The following is a 16744-nucleotide window of genomic DNA, read 5'->3' as shown; positions in this document are numbered from 1 at the left end:
ATTGTTAGCGTCGGCTCCATTTGTTTCATTTGATTGCCTGTGTTACCTTGCCAGCACTTGTTACTTTCCTTTTTACCTTGCTTGGGCTCATTTTGTTACCCTATTCTTTGCTCGTGTATTTTCTTCGGTATAACCCGTTTTCCCATAATCATGCAGTTGGTTCACTCGTGTTGTGTCATTGTTAACTGTGAACTTGTTGTACACCAAGGGAAAAGGTATAGGTGAGGTCGTCAGGTTACATCTTGCACACGTAGGTTTGTTTTGTCTAGACACACTAGATTAGGGGCATGTGCCACTCATGTGTTTTGGTTCTAGTTAGCTCAGTTAGAGATGCCGAAGACCCTTTTCATTTTTGTTTGTTTGGGTTAGGTTAGACCTCACTGTGTTAGCTAGATCCGCTTGGTTTTGTTATTTTCTTTCCTTTGGCACCGCTCAAGTTCCTTTTCCCTCTGTCATTGTGTCCTGTATACGTACCAGTCACCTTATTCACTTTTTAAAATAAATCACTTTTACACCAAACTTTTGTTGTCACGGTTCCTCACCAAGAAACCCACCTGCATCCAAACTCATCCTAAATGTTACGCCCCTTTACCCCTAGACACCTGGGGTCATAAAACTGGGCAATACCACCCTGTGCACAGTGCAAGCTACAACTAACTGGACCTTACTTAATTTATGGCACAGGACATTGTTTCAACAAAATAAAACCATTTGGAAAAAATTGGCAGAAAATGTTAAGCAGGTTGATCCTGCTAATCTTTTTGTATGATAGAAAAGTATGGCACCCTGTAACGAATCAAAATTATGAAAACTGGGACAAAAGCCCTAAAAAATATGGAGTTCTGTCAGAATTCCTGCAGAGTTTACAGGAGTGCGTACAACATCATCTGCATGTAAGACGTTGGGCTGGATCCATTTACTTCACTCTATAAGGAAACAAGCAATGAGGATCTAAATCTAGGTACTATCTTCATCAGTTGAACTAAAGTTCTCTACTTATCTCTGCAGTACATAAAAAAAAACTCAGCAACTATTATAAAGGAATACAACCTTTCCAACAAATCCTATTGTGATACTGATGTTAAAATATGCAGAAAGGAGATATTACCATAGCAGAATATCTTGTTAGGGTCAAAAATTCAAAACTAGAGCAAACATTAAAAGAACACAGCTCAGTGACCACAGCCGGACCGTAGAAGCTGATCAGAACAAAAACTGTGCGCTAAGAGGGAGTTAAGGCTGTGTGCTCACTGATGTTGACAGTGGCAGAGACAGAGATGCATGTCCTCCATTATCATCCTAATATACAAAAATAATAGGAAATACTTCCCCGAAATCTCAAGTCAGGAAATACGATTGCTACACCTCTGACTCGGATAAACTCCCCATGCCTGCTGGGAGAGGACAAGATATGAGGGTTGTTGTCGGTTTCTGGGCCTGTCTGCCAAGGAACAGTGGGTGAACACACTCTGCACAGACTTACAGCCCCTACACAAGGAAACAGGATCAACTACACACGGTGAAATTCATTGGTAGGAATGCTTTATTTCCTGAGAGCTAATAATGTTTTGCAGTGTATTGCAGTGTGTTCTATTGTACTATTTCACTTACCTCCTGTTACCTCTGTATTGCAAATATCTACAAATACAAAGGAGCTTTAGTGACATGACGCATGACACAGTTATTACTTTGTTGTTTTTTTTCCAAGCAAAATGCTGACAAAGTATATTGGAAAATTCTGACAGCTCTGAAGAAAAAAAAATTGTCACTTTGTTTCATACCTCTTTAAATGCACAAATCTGGATGGATTTGGTTTCATACTGAAAATAGAATTTGCACAAGAAAAAAAGCAATTACAGTTGCTCTATAATGATAAAATACAGAACTTTTTCCACAGAAGACAGCCCCAAGAAAAAATAAATCCTTGAATAATGATTAAATATCAATAAAACATCTAGTATACAATTTATATAGCTCATATATCCTAGTAAAGACCTATTAGTGATAAGCATTTAATACTGCAGGATTTTACTTGTTTTTTGTTCTTGTTGCAAGTTGTAATTAATCACCAGGTCACATGGTGCAGTTCATATGAAAATCTGAGCCACAGCACTGTAAAACTTTTGAAAGAATCTTTGCTTTTAAAGTCCTTTATGAATGTTTTATAATTAGGCCACATTGGAAAAAATAGCCATATTATTTTTTATTTGTAGCATTAAAAACAATTACGGCAAAGAGAAGACACACATCTTTGCAGATTACGTATCACACCAAATACATTTTGTAGTTTCTTGTCTTCGACATGGTTATAGTCTCCTGTATCAGTTAATTCATCAGAAAAATGGCAAACGAGACAGCATCAAAGGCAGCAGACAACAGCCCACTACTTAAAATTATGCTTCACGATCAAGTAATCTGGTCATTCTAAAGATTTCAAAGATAAATGTGTGTGTATTTAAAAGTTAATTTTGTTTAAATGCTCATTTAAATGTTTAAATGAAAAGTTTTAGTTTTAAAAATAAATCTCTATAGACAAATTAAATAGTTAGGAATATCTGTTTGATTACCTTCCTGTGACTTCCTGTCATTTCTAAAATTTAGCACTTCAGACTATATTGATTGGAAATGAGTTCCCCAACAGTTTGAAAAATACACTTGAAAAGAAAAGAAAATACTAGGAAAAATAAAACAGAATATCATTGAATTCATTTGAGCACATGTTCCATAGCCTATAACTGTGATGTCACTATTAAATGTGAAATTTTGTCCAATAAATTTTATGTTAAAACCAGTGCTTTGATTTAAAAAGCCGATCTGAATATATCTGAGGGTTGTAGATTGTGCTAGCTACCACAACAGAACTGTGTATCTGTAATAGAAACGTTCTTTATTAATGAGGTTAAACATGTGGTTGTCAGACCAAAAATCTGTTTTACTGTAGATTTGAACTATCAACAATCAAAAACATTTGAAAGCCATTCAGTTTTTTTATAAATCCCACAGTGTGCAGTGACCTGAATTTTCAACATTAATTGTTCCTCCTAGTTTTAATCATGATCAATATAGTCAATTTCTGTCTTTGAACCTGAAAAACTATGAGATTTTATTGCTTTCAATCTTCTTAATTTATTGATATTTTAATTTATCAAAAATCAATAATTACTTTCAAAGTTTGCTGCTTTTTACAGATTGTACGTATGCTCTTATGTTGCATATCCATGAATAATAAATGAATATACAAAGTCAATACTTATATAAATGAATATTTTAAAGTCAATCTTAAGTACAATACATAGAAAATCTTAAATAATGAGAGACGTCTTTGAAAATATTAAATTTAATTAACAGGATACTTGATTTAAGATTTAAGATTAAAAACCTAGTTTTGAAAAGCATGTTTTAAATTTTATATGGAATCTTTCCATGATATACTATCAATGAACTTTTCACTGTGTTGCATCAGTGTATTGTTATCGCAGTTGCAGAAAAAAAAATTAGACATTCATGGAGGTTCTAGAAATATTACATTTACACAAGGGATAAGACAAAATCACAGACTTTCTTTGTGCATTAGATTTAATATGTAATTAGATGCTGTGCCCATAGAGGGAAATAGAGTCAAGAAGCTACAGCCACAAAACCTGCTGTAAAAGGGTGGAACAGAGCAGGGTACAAACTATTTCGATTCCTTCCAGAAAAGAAAAAGTAAATCAATGCAAGTCAAAGCAAAGTGGGTACATCTTTCCACTGCTCAGAGTGTACAGGCATCTGTCACAATTTCTGAAAAGACTCCTATGGCTGCTCTAATGTCTTGCTGTGATCTCAGAGTAATATTTCATCTTGTCAGCTGTGAGAGCCTCTTGATAAGAAGTTGAGCTGTTTGGTCCAAATACCTAGATGAACAGCAGTTCAGGATGCCCTCCACTGCCACTCAAGCATGTTGCCTTTAGTGTTAAGCTCCCTGAGGTTCAGGCAGTAGCAGGGTCAGTTTTGATTTGGCTTCACCCACCACATTTTCAAAGGGCCTACCAAATCAATAATATTTTATGAGGTAAACCTTTACACCAGTGCTGCATCTTCAGAATAGTCCACAGAGAAAAAGAAGTGACGTGCTTAGCATGATACAGGTCAGTTGAGATAAGATTTGTCTAAGTTTAGTAATATACAAGGCAAGGGCAACACCAATTGAAAGCACAAAATTTAATATCAATAGTGATTATGTCTCTAACTGAAAATGTCTCCAACTGTATAATGTCAACGGGCTAGACACTCACCCAAACACATAAAAAGGATGAAAGTTTGAATGGGAGAGTTCAATTTACAGAAATGTAGTAGTGAGAAGATAATCAATACAAATGTTAGCTTCACCCAAAATGAAAAATATAGCATACCAGTTGAGGGAAAGCAAACGGAGCAGACAGGTAGGTAAAAAGTTGTAAGAAAATCAGGTCAGATCTCGGATCTTTCTGAACAGCAACTTTGCCTCTCAGCCAGCTGGAGCAAGCTGTGCAACTCTAAGATCAGGTAAACACAGAGCAAAATTATTCTCTACGTTTTTAGGATCCCGTACAGAAAAGGCTCAAATTGAACATTTAGAGGAGGAACAGCAGTAAAAAATATAAAATCATGAGCAGAATAAGTTGGAAACAACAATAACATTTACTCCTGAGGTACACTACATGGGTTACAAACAGCAGTAGTAGCCAGTTCTAACATGAGCTGTATTTTGATAGTTTGCCAAGTTTTGATCAAACACAGCACATAACTGTTTCTATTTTTCCTTGACATTAATAAATCAATTACACATGGAGCTTGAGTCACAGAAACAGTATAGTTTTATACTCCTGGTGTACTGTGGTGGGAGGGTAGAGGATGCAGGGAGAGAACTGGAATGTGGATGATCTGGGTAACTAATTAGGATAATTAAAAATGTAAAGAAGGATGGTGAAGATTTATACTAAATCTACTATTTATACTAAATGACACCATTGAAATTCATTAGCCTTCTGGAAAATACAACTTTGATGCTGAATTAAAAGTCAATGAATGTATTTTGAATAATTTCATATTTCAAAGAGTCAAACAATTTTAAATTGCATGCAGTATTACATGAGAAAATACTAGTTTTGCCTCAGCAAATACTTCTTAAGTAAGTTTATGAGCTTAATATACCGCATTTTACCATCTTTGTGTTTCCTTTCCCTACTAATTTAAACTGTCAGTGGCTGATTCAAACCTTGTTAAATTTGACATGTGATGTGCCTGCTTTGACAATTCCATGTTTTAATGGTGACATTTCTTTTACATGTTCTGACAACTACTTTGCAGTCATTTTATTAGTACTGAAAATAAAATTATGTGTTTAATTTTTAAATGTGCAAGTTAAAAACATCACAGATGATACAGAACAGGTGCCATCATTTGTGAAAATAATATATTGTAAAATTCAATGATAAGATTTTCAAAAACAATAAAAACAACCAGTATATCACAGGTTGGTCATAAATGGTATGACAGGCATTGTGCCCAAGGACACTCTATATTCTGGCATGCTTGACTAGAAGCCATAACATATCTGTGCCAAACAATGGGATAAGTGGCCTCTCTAAATCAAGAAAATGCTTGGAACACCAATTGTTGTGTGTTTCATAGCTGGCAAGATTATAGAAAAGCACTTTATTACATTTGATTGGTCCATGACTAGAGTGATTTTACCTACGTTGCAGTGTGCATTGAAAGTGCTCACATCTATCGCAAGCAGCTCCATTAACAGACCAAAGCACTGAAAAAAAAATTCTAAAAATGACGCTTAACATTTTTTTCAGTCTTGTTGTTTAGCTTATGGTGGTGACTCGTATTGTCACTTTTTGTGTAACATATGCACAGTTTTTCAAACAAACTTTTTCATTCAAATGCAGCTAAACTGAACACTGTCACACGATGGGGAGGATTTCTACAAAACCATTTCTACAAAGAAGATATTCAAACTGAACTTTAATGATTGCAAAAGTATGTAGCTCCCAAGGTCAATACCTGGTGGAAGCACCTTTGGCAGTAAATACTATCTGCATTTTCGGATAGGTCTCTACCAGCGCTGCACAATGGGACAGTGTAATGTGTGCCCATTCCTCCTGGTACAATTGCTTCAATTCTGACAAGTTAGCTGGGGATCAATGATGGACTGCAAATCTCAAGTCTTTGAAATGTATATTTTGTATTGTATCAAGGTGAGGACTTTGACTGGGATACCCAAGGACCATTCACTCTGAAATAATGTAAATTTTATCCCATTTGTCTTGGATTTCCTTGGACTGCCTCAAGCAGGTTGTTCTCTGGGATTTGCATATGCTTTGTATCATTTCCCCCTCGCTCTTGACAAGCTTCCCAAACCCAGCTGACAGGAGGCATCCCCTATAACATAAAGCAGTCACGATCATGCTTGACAGTTGCGGTGATCTGTGTTGACTTGTTTTTATGCTGTATTGGGCTTAGTGCAGACATAACGCTTTGAATTTATACCAAAAACGTCCATTTTTGTCCCATCTGACCACAAGTGGCTCATGTATGCAGTATATCTCAAAAGCGATTTAAGATGAGTTTATTTTCAACAATGGCTGTTAAATAATATTGTGGATATGCGGCACTGACTCCCATCTCGGGTGCAGAACTTGGCAGATCTGTCGGGGTCATTGCTGGCCACAAAGTGACATTCTAAACCAGCTTCGTGCTTACCTGGGTACTCAGTGTGGGAAGGTGATCTGATCTGGGTAGTGTTCGGGTGGTGCGATACCAATGTTGACTGTGCTGAGAGGGATATTCAGAGGCTTTGAAATGTTCTAGTACCCTTGTCCTGCTCCGCGCTTCCACCACCACTTTATCCCTGACTTGTTCAAAAAGCTCCTCGGTCTTAATAGCTGCTTTGTTGGATCACTAAGAGTTGAAGCTTGACAGCCTTGACATACCTGAGGGAAATTATCTACATGTTACACCACTTTCACTGAACACAGGGATATACCATTTCACAAAGTCTGTGTCCATTCAAACAATTCATGTACACCTAAGGTGATCTGGGGCTGCAGCAGCAAAGGTGTCTAATAATCAAGAAATCAAATGTAACCTGTTTTCACTGTCAATTTCATTTATTTAACATTTATAGGATTTTAAAAAATGTTTTCAAGTAGTATATGTAAATGTACTACTTGGAACAGTTTATAGATTCTACATATAAAGGTTAATTTTAAAGTTGGGAAGTATGCTCACATGGCATGAAGCATGTTTGTGGGGGGATGGTTGATACTTATACACAACATTGTGCATTACTCTCTTAACCCTGGAGTGTGACTACAGGTATTCCTGTTAAGCAGTACAGTTCAGACATTCGAAACCTACTGTTTACAAAATGGTACAAAAAGTTTATGATAAAAGCAAATAATACAAGTAAAGCAGCATATTTCAAAAAAATCAAGGAGAAATGAATAATATGTTTCTGGCCAATTTATATTTTTATAAGTAATGAAATTTTAGATCATTCAGTTTACAAGGGACATCTTGGGATTTAAGTGTGCAACATGGCTGCTGGGGTATTCAGAATAACAGTGTAATCTAGATTCATTTCTTCTCTCTTGAAATGTTTACTAAATTGAGAATGTTTTTCAATTTTAAAATATACTTGAGATGCTGGGCAATAACAGCTCTCTGATACTAAACAAAAGCAAGAAGTACAGTTGACAAAACAAATCCATATTTAATTGTAAGAATAATGTCAAATTATCTGTTTTATGTATAATTATATTCTGTGGAAGAAAAGTGAAATTAAATTATCCTTCAGTTTTAAATAATATAAAATGGCAATTCATGTAAACTGAAATCACTAAAAAATGATTAAACAATAATGTGTTTCTATTGTATTTACAAGAATAAATGCATAGATTTATAAACTCACTGGCCAAACGTTTAGGGGAGCCCAGTCAAGACAGAGACTCTTTTGGTTGCAGGCAATTTGTGATTGGCTTGGAAAGCACAAGACAGACGTCCATCTCCCTCCTTGGCCAGAACAACCACAGCAACACAACAACAAATGGTAGAACATGCAGTTCAATCCCACACACCATTACTCTTGTCACAATCACAACTGAACTGACACCCTGTTCCAAGAATGAGATGGAATCTGGCTCCACATGCCTTAGACCCTTCTGGAATCCATGCCTGTCCTCCTCAAGCTGTCTTTGCTGCTCAAGGATGCCCAACACATCATATTACTCAGTTGGTGGGGGGGTGTCATGACCTTTGTGTACATCCTGCTGTATGTAACCAGCTCGTTTGCTTAATTCGCCTCCATGGGTCTCATATGTTTTTTCTCAATTAGTTTACACAATGGTGTAGGTATTCCTTATACAGAATTCTATGTATTGTTTGAGTTTGGATATATCTGAGTATATCAACAGCTACATTATACATTTCCACTGCTGCATGGATCTATTGACATCACCAACCTTGATCTCCAGCCCTGATTAGCAAATAATTCATGTTCTGACAAAAAGCCTCCTATTCCTTCAATAATAACATATAGAAGATGAATATTTACTCTGTTGGATAAGGTGTTCAATCAGGCTGTGCATGTAATTAGCTATAACACTGATGTATTTCATTCAAAGGTAGAAATCATTATTATTATTCCTTATTAACAAAAAATATAATTTCTCCATCAATGTTTTCTTTACTTAGAATATAACCTTTCCCCCACCAAATATTATACCAGCAATATGTATCAATATCTTTGGTTACCTAAAACATACAGAGAATCCATTATACCTATTTTTACTATTGGTCAAAGTTTTATGTCACTGATAACTGTGATTTCCCACCAGAAATAATCATTTTGGAAGAACATCTTATTTGTTGTATATAAATGTGGAGAAATTGACTTTCTAGGGTGATCACCACCTTTTGCAAAGGAAGGACTTGTGATGTTGCCAAAAATCTAATACTTCACTCCACCTTGTTTGTGCATTTATTCCCTAGTTATAATTCTGAGAGTGCTATATTTTAGTTTCAGAAGGGATTTTCCTGTGGACATTAAATCCATCTGGTTCACTGTATTGACTGTAAGCTGTTAACTCTATTTGGTGGTCTGTTGATCACAGAGTAGCACAGTGGAATTTTTTGTCAGAGTTTGTAATTTGTTTCTTGGCAGTACTTCAGACCTCAACAGTCAACAGAAGCTTCTTTCACCTTCTAGTAAAGAAGCAGAATTAACTGTTACGGCATGGAATATCACTTCTGCCAAGCGTCCTTATTCACATGGTGAATTTACACAGGAATCTGGCCTGTGTGACGTTACTATAAAAATTAGCATTGGCCAGTAAGCAAGCTTTAGTTTACAATCAAAACATCAACTTCAAACACACTTAGTATTAAAGCCTACAAAGTCTATAACTCACTCTACACAGGTAGTCTTATTGGCATCCTGACAGTACCACACAAGAAAAAGTCAGCTATTTTCTAATGACCACTTAAATGCACGTATTCAAACAGCTTTTGTAAATGAGTCCGTTAAGTATACTGTTATGAATAGCGGCCGGGTCTATTCAAATACATTACAAACAATATAGAGTTTCATGTTTGTTAGTGAGTATAAATTCTCTATCTGTTGTTAATTAACAGCTGATAATCAGCTTGCCATCCAGCAATTAAATAGTCAACATTTCTTGGTGTGAGAGGAAAATATAAGATAAAAAATATTTTTGTAATGATTATTCAAATACTACTACACACATGTCTAACAAGCCTGCTGTGTCAGTTTGCTTTGGCAATAAAAGTTGCACAGTGACATAGAGTGAAAAGGTATAATATTACCTTGATATGGGATACCACAGTGATCCTAGTATGAAAGGGTTCTACTTTCATTTGTAAAACGGAAGTATCGCATGTCCTGCTGTGATTCATAAGCTCGTGGAGTGCAGGAGAGTGCTCAAGAGTTGCAGGTCAGATGAACAGTGTGGTTGTTTATCTTGGAAAAGAATATAATTGCAAGATGAACACTGAGGTTATGGATAAACTTTGACTTTCAAAGTTCAATCAATGTACAATGTCCATAACCTATTGCTCCAGAGACATAAAAAGCTGAAAATATTTGGTAGGACATTGTTATGTTTGAAATCTCCAGAAAGATAGACGAATCCTATCCATATAATATGCTACTCCATGGATATTGTTTTACTGTAGAAAGCTGCTTTTGCATTCACGATTTTTAGGACGTGTCAAAACCTCAGAAATTTCACTTCTTTGAATATATATTCTTTTTTCTATTTTGTTTTAATAATCTACCAAAACCACACAAAAAGAAATAAGAAATAAAGAGGAAAAAAATATTCCAGGCCATCAAAATTACTAATCTAAAATGTTGTCCCACAATTTTGTGTTTGTGGGACAGGCACGCATAAAGATCTATACAGACATGTGTACTGTATTTTTTTGCTTTTGAGTATCTTATGATAAGACATGTACCTAGGGCTAGGTCCTTGTCATTTTAATGTGTGAGGATATCCTCATTTATCTTGGCATAAGAGTACCTATAAGTGACTTGAATGCAGGCAGGATCCATACTTACATAATATAAAATAATAAAAAGTAATAAGGCATTAGATGCAGAGGGAGTATACACATTAATTCTGTACATCCACAATCTAACTTTCAATAGCAACATAAAGGTCACTTTATATATGCAACACAAGACACAATGAAATATGCAATAAAGTAAATAGAATTATGCATTATCAGCAAGTTGATAATTCCTGGTGTCACAGCAGCTTAGTAGCTATTCAGGAAGCACAGGACACACATGAAGGGACAACTGCTAGACACCAATTAACCTAGCCAACACAGAGAGTGGATGCAAACTCCGTACAGAAGGCACCCCACGTCAGACTCAAACCCAGGGCCCAAAAGCTGTGAGGCAGCTGTGGTAACTCCACCATGCCACTCTAGAAAATACATATAGGATATTTTTTGCAAAGCTATTCAAAATAATGTATTCAGGATCCACACTTGAACAAAAAAAACTACCTAAGGTTCTTAAAAGGCACAAGTTCCTTCTTCAAGATTAAACCACCATTCAGTCTTCATGAATCTGTGGAAAAATAAAATGAGATAAAGTGTAATGAAGGAAACTTTCAAGTCTCTTTTGAAAATAAAAACGGAACCACGTTTAGCTGCTTTTTAAATTAGGGTACAGATAGTTACAAAAATAAACATAAGGTATCCACGTTTAAAATGATGGAAGTTCATTACTTTTGTTAATTTGGACTGGATTGATTTGTACACATTATTTTTACTTTTGGAGCTATTTACCTGGTTAAACTGTATAAAATCATCCTTTTTGTTAATGAGATTTAAGAATCCGGTAATGGTGACACTTGGCATTTTATCGACGTCTCTAATTAAAAAAAACATACTTAAAATGTTTAAGCGACAGCAAATGGGCACATACCGAATGTCTCAATATATCCCCATTATCAATTAGTATCTGGAGTATGTTCGTTTTTAAAGTAGTACATTATTGCAGTGATACAAGAGGACTGCAAGTTAATCCAGGATTCGTATTAGACCATGAAACCTCTCTGAAAATTTGAAAATATATGCCATGGAAATATTTTTAAAATTAAATTAAAAAAAAAAACAAAGCTGAGAAAAACTGCATGTGCAGTGGGATTTGAGATGAGACATTGTATGCTAAATTTCCCCGCAGATGACTTGAGATAAATGCCCTGCACGTATTTCTACTCTTCTAATGGAGCCTGACTATTTTAGCTCGGTTAACAGCATGGCACCCTTTGAACCAGAAGATCAGAACAACAATTTCTGCCAGTGCGATTATAGGATGAGGAAGGTAATATAACTTTCCCAGCAGTTCACTAAACTGTTCAGGATTAGAAATTAACATTGGACCCGCTCCCAGTTCTGGAATTCAAAAATCCCCTTTGCATCTCATACTGAAATAACTGGAAAACAAACCCAGCCCTTTTAAACAGATACTCTACACAAACAATTGTTTCGTCGGCCAAGACGTCTGTCAAAATTTGCAAAACATTTTCTCTCCTGACTCGGGTGTTGTTGCAATACCAGCCCCAAAACAGGGATGTACAGTTAGTGATTCTCCAAGATGCCCGTGTTCATAAAATACTGGGAATCGGAGCATTACTGACAGCAGAGATCTTGCTAGGCTATTAAATTCTTCCAAAATATATAGGAAAGCACACAATATTTATTTTATAAGGATTTTTTTCTAGGGATTCTCGTACAAACGGGCAGCTACAAGTGTCAGTTGATGCGAACTCAGAAAAGAGCTAAGAGGTTTTGAAAATAAAATAAACTACCTGAATTAAAATGCAAGGAATTTTCCCCAAATGTTTACTCTGTTATGTCGTTAAAGACAACACATGGTGTAAAATCACTCACTTTATTAGTATGCGGTTCGCCCGTCAAACATCAGCCGTGAGTGCGCCTTTAAGGAGATGTGTTGTTTTTGTCTCCACTAGGTGGAGTCTGGGCGCTTTCGAAGTCTTTTGAGATAATGCTTCGAAATACAAGATCATTTGTCTATCAAAACCACAATAACAACATGCTACATAGTGTAATTTAATATGCATTTGCATTATCTGTATATGTATTATTGTGTGTCATTTTCTTAAGGATCGCCTTGTTTACTTGGATAGTTCTATGTATAAGTACTGATCTTCTGTTTCTTACTAGTGTTTTATAAGAGATACGATTACATCTCTTATAGTAAGTACTATACCGCGCATTTCATGGAAGGAAAAAAAAACTAATGATTTCGTAAAAAAAGGTCGAAGAAGATTATTAAATTGGTAATAGAGTCTTTACAGATTTCCTTTCAGAAATTCGTAGAAAAAAAATCCAGCGGTTTTCAACAGGTGATGTCTTTTTTATTAACACTTCCCAGGTTTCCATTCAAAACGGTGAAAAACGTGGACTTCGTTTAAGACAAATTATATATTTTTTAATTGTTCAGTATTGTAAAAGTACGTTTTGTCAGAATTTTGCACTATGTCTTCATGTTTGCTGTTTGAAGTTTGGTGTAAATTTAATTTAGTTAAGTTACAACAATAGCACGATGAATTTTTAAAATGATATATCATGTAGCGTGAAAAAATAGGACAAAGTATAAATAATGAACCATAAAATTTAAATTTAAACTGGTGTATTTTTTATTCCCTGTTTATACTTTTTATGAGGAAACTTACAAATCCTTACACGTAACCGTCAAATCTGTACAAAATAAATGCTATAGCCTCACTTGTGATTATTTCAAAATATTGCAGGCCATAAAAGACATAAAACAGCTGTTTTAGGATTAATGTACATTATATATATAAGATATGAATTATTGTACCATTCCAATGATGTAAGACAACATAAAAAATATCTTTAACCACAACATCTGGTAGTAGATTTATTAAAATACTACATATAATGAAAAGTTAGGTACTAAATTAGTTTAAATTCATTATTTTGTCCCTATAACAAATAAAAGGAGGATAAACCCCTTATATATGAAACTACTGGTTACTCTACACATCATAAATATGTAAAATATACCATTAATCTTTTACTTTTAACAATCATTTTAATACATTAACACGCGATTTTAACTCACTGAATTACACAACACTTAACAACTCACATTCAGTTATTTTGAACCTTCCTGGTCATCGTTAATACTTACCGCCTTCAAGAGCAGCAACGTGAATCCCAAGTTATTTTTGTAAGGGTGGTAATGATTTGAAGCCACGCCATTTTCTTCAATAAAAAGTTTTGAGGAGAAACGTGTAAAGTTAAAAGTCACAATGCAGCCAAGGCTTAACAAAGACCCTGCGTTTTAATAACAAAAGACAGTCTGTATAAGAGAGGCAGAAGTGTCCATGAGGTCCTTAAGGTGTATTGGAAAAACTCAGATGGATAGCGAAGTATTGAGGGGACCTTATGTGCTTGTGAAACATGAGTCCCTCCAAAGCCAGCTTAGTTTCTATTTGGCTCATGATTTTTGTCAAGAGCAACACGAAATAACCGAAAGCGTTTTGTAAAGAAAACAAGGATCTCGGATTTGCATCAGTCGGCCAAACATTTCTAAACCGTTTATGTTTCTGGTTTGTAAAAAAAAAGAACACACAATATGATCAGACAAGAGCTGTGTTTCTGCACTGTACAATGGCATATGAAACAGATAATACTGTGTTAGTACACAAGGTAATTAAATTTTACGTTTATCAGGTTAATCTGTTGGCAAATGCATTGATCCCTATCCTAACCAGCGAGCTCCTCTGGTGGGAATGAGCTTTCAGCTCTCTTTTCAGTAATTGAATTAGTTTAGGTTGGAGGAGGGGTTTCTCGTTTTTATCAGCGAAACGCCCCCTTCACTGTTCAAGCCAATGAGACCGTCCAGTGAGGGGCTGAAACCGAACCCACTCACGTAGCCGGCGAGTGGCTGCCTTTGCTCTAACCTTCTCATTTCGTCTAACTAAACAGCACGAAATAGCACATGATCTGCGTTTGATTTCGCTATTCCTTATATATCGGATGCTGCTCTGGGACTACCCGCATTCAGATCCGGGATTTACAAACGGGTCTTCTGTCATAAAGCACACGAACAGACCTATCGCTTCTCGCTCGGAAAAGGAGTTTTCTCCCTCTCATCCTTGACAGTTTGAAGACAGCGCTGAGTGAGGAAACAGCTCCTTTACTCCTCAGGAAAAAAAAAAAAGGCTGAAAAACTGCTTTATGAACAGCACTTTGCCTCGTGGGTTTCTGTTCAGATTGCGATCCAAGTTGAGAGACAAATCAGAGGTGATGGACTTCAGATGTTAACTCAGGTTTTCTAAAACTGCTTTTCATTGCTACGTTTTTGGACTGAACTCCTCTGGCGGCTTCTTACACAAATTGAGTGGGTTTAGCAATATACCTACCTGCATGCAGAACTGGGAAATCAAGGAGTTTTGTTCTTCTTTTTGCTTCACTGTTTTGGATTTTATAATTATTTATTTCTCTTTCTCTTAATGTAACTGGGTCATTTTTTTGCGTCTTGGTTTTGTTGGGGGGGTATTTTGAGATTTAATCCCTTCAGACAAACTGGAATCGTCCGTAATTGATGCGCTTGTTGCTATGAATACGTGAGCATATTGGGATTTTCGACTGGAAGCAACATCTTCGCTTCCCAAACAGCATTGACTTTATTAAATTGTGTAATTTCTGATTTGCATTTTTTTTACGCACGTATTACACAGAACTGTTTGCAAGCGATAGTAGCCACTCGGCGCGCCCCCACCTCAAGAGTGTTCTGATCAAATCTGATACGCACCTACAAACTGCAGATTCCCCCAGAATCCAGCCACATGCAATTATTTAAACACAGAAAAAACAAAAGGCAAACAAATGTCAAATAGGTTTTTTCTGTCCTGAAGAAAGTTGTTCCTTCACAGAACGCCAGACTGCGAGTTAGCATTGAAGAGGATTGCGGATCGAAGTTGAGTAGTGATGTTGCATGTGGAGATGCTTATTTTCGTTTTTCTGATCCTTTGGATGTGTGCAATTAGTCAGGAGCCTGGCTCCAAGGTGGTTGCTGACCGCTATGCCGTCTACTGGAACAGCACCAATCCCAGGTAAGTCACCATCTCTCAGGCACAGGCCTTGAAGGGCGACGGGACAGGAACTTTCCGCGTGTGACATGAAACTTAAAAAATAGTTTGGTGGTACGTTTTGTTTTGACTAGTAGACTGACTACTGTAAGCAGATATCCGTTTATTCATTAAAAACTGGACACATCGCCTTTGATTAAAAAAGAGACTTTGAGTACAAGACAGTTTTGCGTGCAGTATCCCTGTTGTACAAGTTCAACAGTGTACGTGAAATGATACCGAGTGCAGGATGACTCATTTTCATTTTTGGAATTGGAAATTGCAGGATCTAATTTTAATTCAAGACATGCAGCTATTTACACGCTCTTCAGCATGTAATATATACTAATAACATCTAAAATTCAGATTTAGCAGATTTAGACCAGTTTTGTACATCATTAATCTATCATTTTTGATTGCAGTACTGCGCAGTTTAACGTCGATGTACACACATTACATTTCTGATGTACAGTATGAGTAGCTCATAACAAACAGATATACAGATATGTAGTAGTTACGATGATGCTGTTTTACTTTTTTGTGTACATGACTGCCTTATACTGTATGTATATGAGTGAAGATTAATGCTAAGAATACAAATTCACCGTATTATATCAACATTGCAGATTTTGATTAGTCACTGCTCTTTCCTTTAGTCAACTGGTTTATCCTTAAATGTGTCATACAACACAAATCAACAGTCACACTCTCGCTGAGTACACGCGGGCGTTTTTATTCTAAATCACTTTCTCATAAATGGCTTTAGTCCTCTTAATAGAGAGTATACATCACGGCAACTTGGAGGCATGACTGAATGTTTAGGATTTGGATACGGATATTGTGAAAAACGACACATCGATGGTAGTTACACTTCACCATCGCAACTGGTTCACGGTATACGCTCGCTACGCATCTGTTTAAATATCTTATTTATTACCAGAGAGCACAGCTTATAAATGATCATTTCAATTATCCTTACTTCTCGCTGAATCTGAACCCAGAAAGAAATGTCGTGCGACCTTTATCTCCGCACAATAAACCAAACGCCGCTCTCT

The 16744-nt window shown here is 36.1% G+C and overlaps 1 protein-coding gene and 1 long non-coding RNA gene across 4 annotated transcripts in view; one reads left to right on the top strand and one right to left on the bottom strand.

The window, feature by feature from the left end:
* Positions 1 to 4636: 4636 nt before the first annotated feature.
* LOC148673485 (uncharacterized) lies at positions 4637 to 14354 on the bottom strand. 2 transcript variants are annotated; one of them, XR_015936033.1, is made up of 3 exons: positions 13745 to 14354; positions 12457 to 12574; positions 4637 to 11128 (listed from the first exon to the last, which is right to left on the bottom strand). It is a non-coding gene; the product is annotated as an uncharacterized LOC148673485 (long non-coding RNA). The 2 variants fall into 2 exon arrangements; XR_015936032.1 differs by lacking the exon at positions 12457 to 12574.
* A 133-nt stretch (positions 14355 to 14487) lies between these two features.
* Positions 14488 to 16744, top strand: part of LOC148673484 (ephrin-A5) — a 110720-nt gene continuing 108463 nt past the window's right edge. Inside the window, exon 1 of one of the 2 annotated variants that reach the window (XM_088630003.1) lies at positions 14488 to 15674. In XM_088630003.1, the coding sequence (XP_088486129.1) occupies positions 15550 to 15674 (125 nt within the window). In that variant the 5' untranslated portion in view covers positions 14488 to 15549. The remainder of the gene's footprint in view (positions 15675 to 16744) is intronic. The other variant, XM_088630002.1, reaches the window with a different exon arrangement.

Source organism: Lepisosteus platostomus, chromosome 4 (assembly GCF_059453375.1).
Source record: "Lepisosteus platostomus isolate fLepPlt1 chromosome 4, fLepPlt1.hap1, whole genome shotgun sequence".
Taxonomy (NCBI): Eukaryota; Metazoa; Chordata; class Actinopteri; order Semionotiformes; family Lepisosteidae; genus Lepisosteus; species Lepisosteus platostomus.
This window is presented reverse-complemented; position numbering and strand designations above follow the sequence as displayed.